The 14528-nt window shown below is 39.0% G+C and overlaps 1 protein-coding gene across 4 annotated transcripts in view; it reads right to left on the reverse strand.

Moving 5' to 3' along the window:
* The window catches only part of gucy2d (guanylate cyclase 2D, retinal), a 19292-nt gene that overhangs the window by 1242 nt on the left and 3522 nt on the right, over window positions 1-14528 (reverse strand). The window contains exons 2-17 of one of the 4 annotated variants that reach the window (XM_014006688.1): window positions 10761-10838; window positions 10193-10373; window positions 7240-8266; window positions 6859-7160; window positions 6406-6778; window positions 6241-6325; window positions 6047-6155; window positions 5846-5965; window positions 5584-5664; window positions 5324-5500; window positions 5084-5240; window positions 4844-4993; window positions 4595-4743; window positions 3227-3390; window positions 2109-2301; window positions 1433-1607 (exon numbers count right to left, since the gene is read on the reverse strand). In XM_014006688.1, the coding sequence (XP_013862142.1) occupies window positions 1433-1607; window positions 2109-2301; window positions 3227-3390; window positions 4595-4743; window positions 4844-4993; window positions 5084-5240; window positions 5324-5500; window positions 5584-5664; window positions 5846-5965; window positions 6047-6155; window positions 6241-6325; window positions 6406-6778; window positions 6859-7160; window positions 7240-8098 (3094 nt within the window). In that variant the 5' untranslated portion in view covers window positions 8099-8266; window positions 10193-10373; window positions 10761-10838. Of the gene's footprint in view, window positions 1-1432; window positions 1608-2108; window positions 2302-3226; window positions 3391-4594; window positions 4744-4843; window positions 4994-5083; window positions 5241-5323; window positions 5501-5583; window positions 5665-5845; window positions 5966-6046; window positions 6156-6240; window positions 6326-6405; window positions 6779-6858; window positions 7161-7239; window positions 8797-10192; window positions 10724-10760; window positions 10839-14528 lie in introns of those variants that run through there. The other 3 variants (XM_014006687.1, XM_014006686.1, XM_014006689.1) reach the window with 3 other exon arrangements.

Here is a 14528-nt window from a genome sequence, read left to right on the forward strand (position 1 = left end):
CACACACACACACACACACACACACACACACACACACACACACACACACAGCAGCAGCTTTGAATTAATCACCCTTGTCTCACTTCATAAACAGGCATAAAAATAAAAAACAGACTGCTTTGGACTTTATCTCCTCCGAAGGGGACAAGATCTCTCCAAACATCTCACCAGATGTTTCTTCTCCTCACACTAGCCATCAGTGTTTGTGTGTGTGTGTGTGTGTGTGTGTATTAAAGAAAAATCATGGTCCAGAGTTAGAAATCCAAAGTGGGCAGAGTCCTAATAGGATGACAGCACTCTAAGTGGATAGGGTTTCACTGTTCCAGGAATAAGTTTCAGACGAGGATAAAGGAGATAAAAATATCTCCTTGACTTAGCAGCTTGTGCACCTGTATTCTGCTTTACCTCTTACTCACTCTCAAATGAATCTRCTACACATGTACAGTATATATAGATAAATTTGTTAATTCTTTGTACACAGGCTGAAACACAGATGCAGATTTTTTTAATGTGTGCAAACATCAATAGAGATAAATTAAATGAACCAAAAACAAAAAGCATCACTCTAGTACATTTTGGTTTATATTTTTGTTCAGTTCTCTAATAAGATAATCCCATTTTGCTTCAGTTCTTTTAAAGGTCAAGAAAAAATTAAGGACTATTAGCTTCAATTTGTATTCTTCATCCCACCAGAACTTTTCTTACTGAATTTCATTTCAGTTCTTGTCTCATTCGACATTTCTCCATCTTTCTTGCAGTGGTGGGCACAGCTGACCAAAAGGTTAGCTTTGTTAACTCATAATTCACAAAATAAAAATATAGCTTCGACAATAAACATGTAAAAACAAAAATAAGCAGAAGTTAATGCTAAAAAGCTTAACAATAAGCAGAAGCTATCATTAACAGCTAATTGCTAACGGCTAAGACGACGTCTCTCACTCGGCATCACATATCTGAAGACACAAACGTGTTGATGTTAGTTCGTTAGTTAGCAGATTTAAATTTGGTGAAACCTAAATTAGCAGAAGCTAATTTGTCCATTAACAAAATGAAAAATAGTAGCTGTTAAATGATGAGCAGAACCATGCCCATTGCTGGTTTCTTGTCTGCTCTTCTTCTTTTGAGCTAATTTTTACTCAAGTTTTAACAAACAGCAGACAGTAAACTGAAAGATGAATCATCATCTTTTTTCCTTAGAATAATGGGCTGAACAATGACAAGTTTTCAACAAACACCTCTCCAGGAATCACCTTGTGAGCCTCGAAACATCAAAGAGTGAAGCTAAAAGTTCACATTTATTTAGTTTTWGGCTGTTTTACGTCGGTACAACACTTTTTACACCTAATTCATTAATTTGTGTTTAGAGTTCTAAACTCAGAAGCGCTTTCTTATAAAAATGGCAAAAAACAATAATTAGGAGCGAGCTGCTCACCGGAGTGCAGGCCGATCCGGATCCGGATCTTCAGGTCAGGCATGTGTCTCGCCTTGAAGGTTCCRATGCAGTGGAGGATATCCAGAGACATGTTGGCCATTTCTGCTGCATGACGGTTACCGTTCCTGGTGGGAACTCCAGAGGCCACCATGTAAGCATCTCCAATGGTTTCTACCTAAAYACAACAAAAGTAACATGTTTAACAAACGCTTGTTACATAAACAGACTATTTTTCTGTCTTAGCAGCTGTGTGTCCTTTAAAAATATRAAATTTTTGATCTAATAAAGGAACATGTGTGCTAAGTATCAGATAGTTCCACACAGACATTGATTTGTTTTTGACAAATTCAGCAGGAAAGTCATAAAAACAGCTATTATCTTCCCTTCATGTCTTTATTGTTAACTTAATATTATCACTTCATTGCTATAAAAGGATTATGAGAAAAAACAAAGATTTTGAGACAATAAAACATTGCCAGATAAAATAAATGACAATAAATAAAAATAAAACAAGTAGAATGTGACTTCTTTTATTTTTTAAATATACCTTCAYATGACTTATACTTGATAAAATACTGTAATAAATATAAAATCAGAGCCTGCAGAATAAAGTTCAGGTATTTATTGTCAGGAGTATTAAATTATTATAAGTTACACAGAGACGATAGTGGCTCACCTTGTAGACGTCGTGCAGGGGAATGATGGCGTCGAAGAGGCTGTAGAGGTCGTTGAGCAGATCGACCACCTCGATGGGTTCACTGAGAGCCGAGATGGTGGTGAAACCCACGATGTCGCTGAAGTACAGCGTGACCTCAGTGAAATGCTCTGGCTCCACAGGTTTGCCTAACTTCAGCGCCTGAGCCACCGACCTGAAGAGCGTCGAAGATGATTAAAGAACCGAGGCCGACRTTCAGAAACAACAACATGCGACACRRCTTTTMTTCTATCACCAGGTCATTACTGTAATGTGGACAAAACTTGCTTCTTCTACGTGATAAAAAAAAAGATGTGACTGAGAATGGAAGTGTTGAAGTGTWTAAACCAGAGGTGTCCAATCCTGGTCCTCGAGGGCCACTCTCCTGCTTACTTAGAGGTTTATTTTTTCCAAATCACCTGGYTTGAATGAATGAATAATTAACAGACTTCTGCAGAACTYAAAGAGGTAATTCATTCACTGAATCAGGTGTGTTGGAGCAGGAAAACRAGGAAAACCTGCAGGATCATGTCYCCCGAGGAGCAGTTTTGGACACCCCTTCAGTTAAAGGATAACAATAAAGCAGTCCGGTAGTTTTTATTGTCTTTGCCATAAAGAAAAACTTGCAACTTCTTTGCAGCAAATAGCAGTTTTTAAATGTCGTATTTTACATGATCCAGATTTCATATCTCTCTAAATTCATTTCAGTGCTGTGATGAACGAAGAATGATTATGTCAGAGACAAACACATTTTAAATGATCAGTAGAAAAAAATAAATGATCAATTATGAGAAGGATTGTCTGCTGAATACATGACACCTTCCTATAATAAACACCTGAGTCTTGTTTTTGATGTTAGCCAAGAATTTTAAAACATGAGAGGGAAAAAATGACTTGTGGAAGATGTCAATAAGCAATATTAATTTCTGAGACAAAATATCTGTTTTTCTAAAGAAATGAAATAAAGAAATAAAAATAATAAAATACTGTGTTTTTTTATTATTTATTGCTGTTTGTTAAAGTAACAAACAACAATTCTGATTTAAACCAGAACAGCACAGTTGCATTATTTCCTTCTTTAAAAGCTGCTGGATGCTTACTTGGGCAACATCTGGGCCACCAGCTGGTCCGTTTTCTGTCTCTCCACCTCCAGCTCCTCCGTCCTCTCTCTGATCAGATCTTCCAGGTTGGAAGAGTACTGCTCCAACATCTTCAGCATGGAGTCGATCAGGTTGATTTTCTTTCCCTTTGAGATGCACTTGAACTATRATATAAAGCARACKTGTCAAACTCACGGGCCAAATCYGTCCCCTYGTAAACATTTCATCTGGCCCCAAAGGCAATACTTTAAAAGTGAAATATTTGAATAATCTTTGTATCAGTGGACAAAGTGCATTCAAGCTTTCAAGCCGAAAAAAATTTCAGTTCGAATTTTTCAGTAATCTTCAGTTTTAACCTTAATATTTTTTTCTGTATTGTTTTCTTATTTTGAGTCACTTAATTAGATTTTTATTGAGAGTTTCCTTTTTAACTCATTTGCTGGATTGTAATAAAATGTATCTTTAAGAAAAAATAAATGAAAAATGAATGCTGTCTAAACATAATCTTTTTTCTTCGTCCATTAGGGCAGTGGTTCCCAACTTTTTTACTTGTGTACCCCCTGAACCATTTTGTCATACCACCAGTACCCCTTCAGTCAAACACAATAATGATTCTCCAAAAATATAATGTACTATAACTGATTATTAAATTTAATTCTCAGGCATTTTATTTTTTCAACTCAAATTAAACATAAAGATAAAAACATTGCCTTGAAAGTGAATAGGTAATTAAATAAATAAATAAACAAGGTAATAGCAGGTGAAGAAAAAGCAGCGTCCAAAAAACATTGTATTGTCCAAAATATGTCAGAAACTCACTCAAATGAGCAAATTCCATGAGATTCCACGTTTTATACTGGATTGCAGTTTGTGTTAATTCTGTGATTCCGACTGCAATTTCCGCATTGCGGAAATCATAGGGCCTTACATATCTCAGTCCTATTTAAATTTACACACCTAGGAAATKTTTCCATGTACCCCCATAAAATGCTCACATACCCCTGTTTGGGAATCACTGCTTTAGACAGTGAAGGGCTGATGGAAATGTCCAAGGTCCTGAAAGTGCTGGAATATTTCAGGACTGTAGACAGTGTGAAGAGCTGAAGGAACTGTCCAAGGTCCTGAAAGTGCTGGAACGTTTCAGGACTATGTACGTTCTAAATACTATATAAAACATAATTTAGAAAAGGTCATTTGTATCACTATAATAATTATTTCATATCTAACATTTTTCAGTAAATATTGAGATATTTGCTTGGACCATGTTTTGAATTTTTGCCCCCTTGTGTAACTAACTTTGATCCTCCTAAAATGGAGCAATTAACAAGGTTAATTTTACAGTAAAAAGGATGATTTTAGAGATCCTACCTGCTTGAAAATTTCTTCAAAAGTCGGCCTCTTGTCTGGCTCTTCACTCCAGGCTTGTCTTACTAACTGTATGACGTCCAGAGGGGCCTCTTCCACCGACACAATAGGCCGACACAGAGGAGGGGGCTTTTTTACCTTGTTGATAATCTCTGTCAACAGAAAAAAATCACAAGTAACAAGTGAGGAACACACAGAAAGGAGGAACTATATTATCTAATGAGCACCTAGGATAATAGTTCAGGTAGTCACCTTTCGGAGGCATGTCCAGCATGCAGAAAGGCGTGGAGCGGGAGACTACCTCCTGCACAACGATGGAGAAGCTGTAGACGTCCCCACAGAAAGTTCCTTTCCTCCTCAGGCTTGAGTTTCTCAGCAGCTCCGGAGCTGTCCACAGAAGGTCTGTGAAGCAAAAAAGTTGCACAACTGTGAGTTTGACTCTTTGACATGCACAAAAAAACCTAATCATTGAAACGATTCACGTGTTCTCACCCTCAGCTTTTTCCCCGTCAGCGTCAATGCCTTGTGCAATCAGAATATCATTAAAGCCGTAATCTGTCACCTTCAGCACAAAGCGCCCATCCACCACACAGTTACGGGATTTGAGGCGCCCRTGGATGATGTCACGATGATGCAAATACTTCATTCCCTGGTGATGGACTCGAGTCATGAGAAAATATGGTATGGCACAAAATGAAACATGAAAAATCTTTTTTTAAATAACTCTCTTACCCTGATCAGATCCATCAACAAGGAGGACTTAAACATCCAGTCAAGACGCACATCTTCGTTGGCCAACAAGTCCTCCAAGCTGCCCCTGTTACAGTGCTCCGTCACCACGCCGAAGATCCCAGAGTCAAAGAACAGTCCCAGGAACAGATTTAGGTTTTCATGCCTCATTTCTCTAAGCTGAAAGGAACATATTGTTTTTCTCTTTTGTTTTCTAGTTGGAGTAGTGAAAGATACTTGGAGTCCTTAAAACATTCTCTTACCTTCACAAAGACCACCTCAGTGCTGCTGTTGACATTTGAAACTGTTCCTGATGGACATTTCTTCAGCCAAACCCAATCACCCTGGAATAAATATATGAAAAACAATCTTTATGAAACAGCAAGCTCCATGTAAATTGTTATTTTTTTCATGTACTGAAACAATGATGAGACATTGTATGTTGTGACTTGGCGCTGTATTAATAAACTGAATTGAATTGAAATATCAGGAATCACAAAGTTCACCATGCAGATTTTTCCTCACCTCAAACACCGCCACATTGGAGCTGTCAGGAGTGGAGGCTAAGTAGCTGCGACCGGACACTGAATGGTGTGGCGTCTTCATGTCCCCCTGACTCTTCGTTATGCTGTCGTCATTTAGCTTCTGCACATAAAAAATGGGTGAGGAGAGACAAATTAGTTTAGAGCAAATTCAAAACGTAAACTGACTGAATCCAGGACTGACCCGTTTGCTGATCTGAGTATTGATGAAGACCAGGTCATCCAGGGTCAGGACAACCTTTGACGAGCCACTGTTTCCATCGCCCTCAAAGTTAAGTCCAACGCTGCCATTTCTTTTGTGCAGACAGACAATTAAATTAAATATGAAAGCACACAAAAAAATGGAAGTTTTATTTTTCCCAGCAGTGTGGTACGTACTTCAAACGTAGGAAGGTGTTTATTCCAAATCCCACCAGTGAAACGAACACAAGGAACAGAAAGAAGAGTGTGATCGGATCTGTGCCTTTAGAAAGAAAACAGAAGGAGAAAAGTTTGAATGCATGTTGAACACGTTAACTTTCATGTATATGGTGATGTGCTCACCTCCAGTACAGGCAAAGTATGGACTAAACCAGCAGCTCGAGTCTTTAAAGGGCGTGCTGCCCGCAAAATGGATCGAACGCCCGAGATACTTCAAGCCCCCGGTCGTACCGTCTGTGTGAGTGGCATGGAGCGAATGCGTGGARTAAAGCGTGTCCCCCATGCCACTGTAATCCAGAACCACATAGGCAGCCTGCATTCCCTCGCCTTTCCTTCCGGCCTGCAAGTGCTGGTTGAACCCTTCGAACTCGAAGCCCCCCTCGCTGTCTCCCAGGATGTGACCCGTTACCCAGCGGCCTCCACGGGCACGGGCTTGCTCTGCAGCCATGGCTATGTAGTACAACATGTTGTAAATGGTGCCAAAGAATGGAGAAACCTAAAAACAATCACATAACATGTGAATAAAATGCTATTGTTTGTGTCTCTGTCGTCTCAAGTAAAGTCAAAGGGTCTCACCTGCTCTGGCGGGGTGCTGCTGCGTATCTCGTAGCTGCTCTGAGCATCTCTGAAGGCCTCATAGAAGCTGCGATTTCCAGACTCCATAGTGATGGTGAGGACCCCGTCATAGGCTTTCCGGAGCTTGGTGTCATTCCCCAGCAGAGGGTAGTGGGTGTCTTTGTAGGGCAGCGAATACAAGAGGGTGTCGTAAGGAATGAAGACGTAGCCGCGGTCTATCATACGCATGGCTAAGGCCGTGGTCAGGAGCTTGTACTGGGCTTGGCCACCGATCAGCACAGAAGGCATGCACATGATGATCACTGCACAAAGATTATTATTTGAAACACAGCCTATCGATATATTTCATTGGGTTTTACATTCTAAAAAAGTGCAGCTTACCTTTGACTCGGTCTGCTTCTCGCACTTTACTCAAAGCTCTCCGAGGCCCTTCCCTATCAGTCTCCATGGTCACAACAGGACTGACAGGAAGGCCTAGGGTCCTCAGAGAAGAAGCCAACTCCTGGCCCGTGGCCTCCCACACGTCGGTTTCCTCTGAGATGATGGCCACGTGTGCCCATTGGAAGAACCGCAGCACGGCAAAAAGCACATGTGAGGACAGCGGCAGCGGCCGGAGGAACGTGGGGTACGTGTCGCCTGTTTTCATGCCGGGCCTGAGACAGCCCCAGGAAAGCAAACCCATGTCCCACTCCTTGGCGTAAAGTGCAGCCGAGGAGCAGTAACCTGGGTTGGCGGGACCCAGGAAAGCGGCGCCGTAACTCTCCAGGTCGGCGAAGCGGATGAGAGCGCGCGTGGATTTGCAGTCCTCGTTGACAAGCGTGTAGTCGTACCAGTAGCCTTTGTTGAGGTAGGGGTTCTTGTTTATGCGGCTGGTGGCAAGGCGGGCCGCCAAATCAGGAAGGGCCTTAGAGTATAGGGGGTCACACGTCCAGGGTCCAACCAAGGCCACCTTGAAAGTGGTCGCCTGGACTTGACAGGGGAACGACGAGATCACGAGTAAGAAAATAAGAAACCAGCTCCCCCTCCATCCCCTGACGTGCCGCATGGGGGATGATGGCAGCTGTGGTTTTGATGACAAAGACAACGACGCTGATAAGAGTTCAAACTGACTACGACCATTAAAACTATTCGTGACCACTGTCCATATATGTCTTTTTCTTATCACTTTCACTGAGTGGTGCCTCCATCGCGGGTGGTAGGCGAGGTTGTGCAGACAGCAAGAGTCTCTCTGAGTTTCCATTTTTTGTCTCACAAATCTTTTCGGATGCCTCGGATGGCAAAGAGTGGGGGTGCTGAGCGTTTGTATTGGTCAGCGTGAGAGCGTCTGTGGTGAAGGCCTCCCGGAGTACTTTGCAGACCTCTAGTCCAAAGGTGGACAGGTGACAGAGGGAGCCTGAGCCATCACTGCCTCCAGAAAACAAGAATGGAAAAGATTTGTTACCTGTTAGCATTACATTTGATAACTTTATTGCTAAAACAAATGACTTTTTGAAACAGACAGAATCTCTTGAAACCTGAAGCTACATGCCGCTGAGCTTTTTTTTCTTTTGAGCCTTATCAGTTCGTCTGGTCTCGTTGCTGAGAACACGGTGCCCGTGCTGTCCTACAGAGACTTAGTAGTTTGTAACAAGCTCATTAGCTCTGTCAGAGTCAAAGAGTTTAAACCATAGGCCAGGTAACCAGGAGCTAAATCTGGCTCCCTTTCTTCTCTCTGTATGGTCTTTTGGTTTTTTATTGCTGATATCTTGTTCTCGAAAAACATTTTTATTATCTTCAATTCCAATTGAGTCGTATACGTTGCACCTTACTTCAAGCTTCCAAAAATCTGTTAATTCCCCCTTTTTCAGCAGCATGAACTTACGATGGACGATTGATTGAAATATGTGACCCATCGTATAGAATTTGGTCAAAATGACCTAATTACATTTTCAAATTCCTGGCTTTAAAAGCTACATTTTGATATCTGAATCATTCTGATATCTTAAGCTTATTCAGAGATAAAACTCAATTTGTCTTGTTGGTTACGATAATATATCACAGTGAGGTCTGAATCCTAATTCAATGTAAATGTATTGAGTAATTTTTGATGTCAATATAAAGAGGAAACATCAAAAAATATTAGTATATTAAGATTTCCCAGATGGAAAGAAATAAAACGTTAGCTCACAGGGAAAATTTCAAAATTTTAAGGCATTTTCCCTCAAAATCTTTTTTGTTGTTGTTGTTGCTAATGCTTGAAAAAATGCTTCAAAAAGTTTTTTGTAGGATTGAATTTCAGACAGTTCATTCAAATGATACATTGATAAGGGATTAATTCATTATATTTTGACAAAATGCAACTTTTGCACACATTTAAATCAAAACCCTGTATCTGCCTATTTCTCCACATCCCACTTTTGGACTTAATCCTCGTTTTGATGTGATGGGTCACATAGTTCCAATTTGACAAGCATCTTTTGTATTTTTTGAACCATGGCTGAATTAATTTGAGAGCAATTGATCTGAAAAATACTGTTTTAGTACATGATCATAAAATTTTAACTTAGGAAAGTGTGTCAAATGTGATTCAGAAAGACTTTGTTTCTGATCAAAAACTTTTTCTCTCTAGAACGCAGTAATTAGGCACCAAACTGTACATCATAATGAGTTTAGCTTCTTTACTTGACTCTAATATGTAGAGTACATTTGTTTTAATACTAATAAAACAACAAAACTATTTTTCATACATTTTGGGCAATGTTATGAAAAGGAGTTGGTAATGTTGTGAAAAAACCTTTCTCACCTTTCAATCAATCAACATGATGCTGATTTTTATTTTAACTAAACATTGTTATTTTACACAGCTGTCTCATTTACAGCAGAACTGAACAATAATAGCTTATTTAGCTTATGGTGTTTCACCACATAAATACCATCGACACCCTTCCTCTACTGTATAACAACTCACAATGACTTTTTGATTTATTTTTGTTAAATGATTCATAGCTTTACATTTAATTTAACATTGAACCCATTCCATAAATTGTAACTCTCCTTATCTTAATAAAAGCAACCAACAAAACCACTAAAGATATCATCCTGTCAGCTACTACATAAAGAGGGGTCCTGTTTTTATGTGCTACTAAATAATAAAAAGTCATTAAGTGTCATAGATAGATTTTTTTAAACACAGACTGTAACACATRAGAGATTATATGGTACTCTGTGTTCCCACAGGAATAGCTGTCCCAATATAGATCTCTATAAAGCTACAGAGAAATGAATTATTTGCTGTAATACCCATAATAGATACAGCAAATTACAGAAGATAGCTTTAATATACCTGAGATCTTACCTGGAGCAGTTTTCTACACAGGAGGCATGCTAGAGTTGGAGTCATTAGGTAGCACCAGGTGGACTCGGCATCAAACAATTATCTTTGTTCTTACATCATAGAGAACATCAGAGGTAAATCCAAATGTCGTGATAAATAAAATCCCAGGTTAAAAAAATGATCTCATCTTCTGTTTAATTTCCTGTAATTTAAAAAAAAAGGTGCTACATTTAATAACAAGGTTTTTACATGTCCAGCGGGAGTTATAGTCTCCTGGCGTCACTTTGTCCTGTTCGAGCCCTGTTTTGGACTGGGACCCACCCCAAACCACAGGTACCACAGGTGGAGAGAGACCACACGGAGAGAGGAGCTGGGACCCTGCTCCAGGGTTCAGGTTGGTAAAAATAGATTGGCCAAAAGCTGGAAAGTGGCAATAGGTACAAGAAAGGGGAGGAAAAAAAGTGGGAAGGACTGACGAGCTTTGGCTTCCCAACCTTCTTTAGCTTTTAATCCATACTAGTGTGAGGAAGAGTGTGTGTGGGGGGAGAGGGGGGAGGGAGAGAGAAGGTGAAAGTAGAAGCACACTCACCGTTTGCACAGTGCTCACGTGCCAGAGGAGATGATGTGACCTAGCAATGACTGCATGGTGATAGGAACTTAAAATAACCTGAAATTTGTACAAAAAAGTAACATAAATAAATCGAAATATGTTATAATCAGAGCAAGTCTGGAAAGAGAAGGGGAATAATAATACAAGTGAGAACATTCCAACTTGTTCAAAATAAGGGGTTCACAACAAAACAAGAGGGCACTACGTGTCTAAAATAAGTTCCTTAAATAAATTATCGATGTACCTTTTATAGGAGAGAATGTGTTTTTAAACATATAAATCTGAAACCAGTAGTGGGAATAAGTTCGCCAATCAGCTGAACTCTTTTTTTTTTTTTTTTGGCAGATTTGCACTGATTTTAAAAATTGTTAGTGAGCCAATTAGCTTCCACTAAATTATGTTTTGCCAACTTTAAATCCACTAACAATGATCAAGCTAACATTAACAGGTTTGTTTCAGTCCCACCAGTCCTCAACTAGAAGAAGAAAAAAACACAGACTGAGTGATAGACAGCTTAGCTATTAGCACTAGCTTCCACTAATTTATATTAGCCTTTACATTTTTTTATATTTAGTTGTTTAGCACTAGTGAAGCTATGTTTCATCACTGGTAGCTAGAGTTAGAAATGTATGCAAATACTTAGTTACATTTACAAGTATTTGTCCCAAAGAAACACACCAGTAAACGTTGCCCTGTATTTGTCCTCTTATGAGATTTTAAGCTTGTAACCAGCCTTTTTCTAAGGTTGTAGTATTTAGCTACGATTCTGCTAATTTTGTCTTTTAGCTAGCCTTTTGCTACTTCTAGCTAGACATACTGCTTTCAGTTTCTACCTAGCTTTTAAGCTTTTAATTACTAATTTATGATATATTTTGCTAACAGGTGAACAAGGTTGACTCCAGTTAAAGATCTTGAAGAGTTAGAGCTCAGATGACTCTCAGTTAGCTAACTCAATATCATTAAAAGCAACTGAGTCATAACCGTTGTTACAGGATCGTTTGCCTTTCACGTTGATGGACAATAATTACAGAATTATGCTTGATCACTTTCATTTTCAGTTCACAGATTCAAGTAAAACTTAACATGTCTTATGGAGCTTATAATGAAAACTCTCATCTAATAAAATGATTGTATAGCGAATGCGTTTGATGACTAATGTGAAACTAGACATCTGCACATCATTTACGGCTCCATGTTTCGGTAAAATTCAGAAGAAGAAAAAAGCCCGCTGTCCAGAGCTCTCAGCACCATACATGCAGGAGTGATTCTCATGAAGGCACAAGACGAGCACAGGGCTGAAAATATCCTCTGTGGTATCTGTGGTAAGCTCCTGAAAGGTGCTCTTTTGACCTGGCAGCTGGATTTAAAACCTCGAAACACAGAGAAACACTACAATAAATAAAATAATAAGAATCTTTTAAACATAAATTGCAGCCAAAGGGTGTTCAGACGTACATCTCCTGCAACGACCTTTTGCTGAATATTCGGGGGGTGGTTTTGTTCTCGTTCTGCACAGTGATAGAAGACTTGTTGAAGTAATCAGATTAGTCAGACGAGGCCTCGCTAAACTGATCTGCTGCACGCAAGCCTCTTAGTGACATGGCTGACAGGGCTGGAAGAGATCACTCCACAGCAAGGTCAGATGCAGAGTCAGTTCAGCTGACAGGAGAAGGGAGGCTTGGGTCAGAGCAGACACAGCAAAAACACCGAAACACCTGCAGTGATCTGTACTCCCATTAAAATAACAGACAGATTGTTGAGAATTTCTTTTGTGGGAGGAGCTTATCTCATCAGCTGCATCCATCTTTGGCAGCTTCTCTCCATGACACTGCTCGCTACTTCTAGGATCACAAGATAAAAGAGAATACTACTTGAGTAAAACTTTATTATTAAAACTAATTGTAACATTAGACATTATTTGATACTTCAACTATAAAAACAATAAATTGAGTTAGCTCATGATATTAGCTTGGATGCTATTAGGCTCWTAATATTAGCTTGGGGACTAATGCCACTTATGTATTAGTAATATATATGCACATTCATTGTCACACATTATAGCTTTTTAGCCTTGACTCAGAGTTTGTCTTAATTGTAACCAATCATCATCATCATCATGACCAGAATGCATTGGATCAGTGATGAAACGGCAAGTGAAAACCATAATGAACAGAGAATTTTTTTTAAGTAATTTGATGTTTTCACACAGCACAAACAGCAACTTTTATTAGAATAGAGCAATAGCATCATATTAAAAAAATAAGTAGGTCCTCTGGAAGGTTCTTCTTTAATGAAACATTTCGTCTCTCCTCCAACAGACTTCTTCAGTCTGAGGAGTTTCAGGTGAACTCAGCCTTATAAGCACTGCCTCCACATGGTGGACAAACAGGTATAACGATGACAATCAAAACTGTTGATCACATGCAAAAGAGGACCATAGATCATTAGTTCCCTGATCATTTATAGAGAATCATGAACAAAATGTCTAAAGGACCTATTTTTTTTCTACTTGGATTACTGAGATGCATCCGAATAACATATTAAGGCCAACATGTACAAATTGCCTGAGTCTGAGAACCATTTAAAGTATCTGACATTTATTGTAAGGAATAAAAGTTAAACATTGTCTAAAATATAATTATTCCAGTGAAGTATAGATAACCAAAATTTCTATTTAAGTAAAGCAAAATACTATTTTGTACTTTGTTACAAGACCCCTACAAGATCAAAGCTGTGGAGAAAAGCTGTTCTGGTGTGAATTAAGATGTGTAACCCTGAACAAAGTAAGAGAAGAGGTTTCATCACAGTCTGACTGCACGCTGCTGCCCYACACGATCAACAAAATACACACAAAGCATCATAACATTCATGTCATATCTGTTCTTATTCTCATCAACCAGGATGAAAGGTTCACTGATCATCAGAGGAGTTTTGTTTCGACTTGATAACAAAAAGTCCAAAACATAGATTTGAGTGGATTTCGACCTACATTCACGTTGTTGACAATCATGCAGAAAAGGCAGGAAAAACTGATACAAAATTAGGTTAAATTCCCTGGAGAAAACCCTAACTTTACGCAGTTGATGAGGAAAATGTAGCCCATTTTTACAACAAATGCGAGGATTTTACATCTCAGAGCTCTTTCACTTGTTTTCACTTTAATCTGAAACCTGGATAAAATGTGTATTTCTTTAAAATACACACTTGGTAAAGCAKCCTGTAACAGTTTGTTCTTACATGTTGTCTGTTTATCTGTGTTTGATAAAGCAAACAAAGATAACACATTCTGACGAATAAAAAGGTAAATTAGCATCAACAAAGTGATTCTCCTGGAGTTATCAGCTGAAAACTGTGATCAACTGAAGGATGATGATCTCTCAGRTTATACAGATACTGTTCATCTCCTGTTTTTTTTAATTATTTGTAAGTTTTTTGTTTTCTACTCTTCTGTTTTCCACATTTTTGAAGCACACCCTGCACAACATGCTGTCATAAAACCTGTTGATTAAAGGCAACGGAAAGGTTTCTAGTTCTGTAAATGAAACCTTGAAACTAGATCATAGCATCATGTTTCCAACCCTGTAGATGTGGATCTCAGTGTTTTCATCGATCTGAAAGTTACACTAATTATTTGACATATTTTATTGATTTATCAAACAGAAAACAGGACAGGTCACATCATTTCCAAAAGGATTTGTTCACACTTAATTTCTATTAAACTTGAACCCATTGAGGGCCGTGACAGGT

The sequence above is a fragment of the Austrofundulus limnaeus genome, unplaced genomic scaffold (genome assembly GCF_001266775.1).
Source record: "Austrofundulus limnaeus strain Quisiro unplaced genomic scaffold, Austrofundulus_limnaeus-1.0 Scaffold37, whole genome shotgun sequence".
NCBI classification, from domain to species: Eukaryota; Metazoa; Chordata; class Actinopteri; order Cyprinodontiformes; family Rivulidae; genus Austrofundulus; species Austrofundulus limnaeus.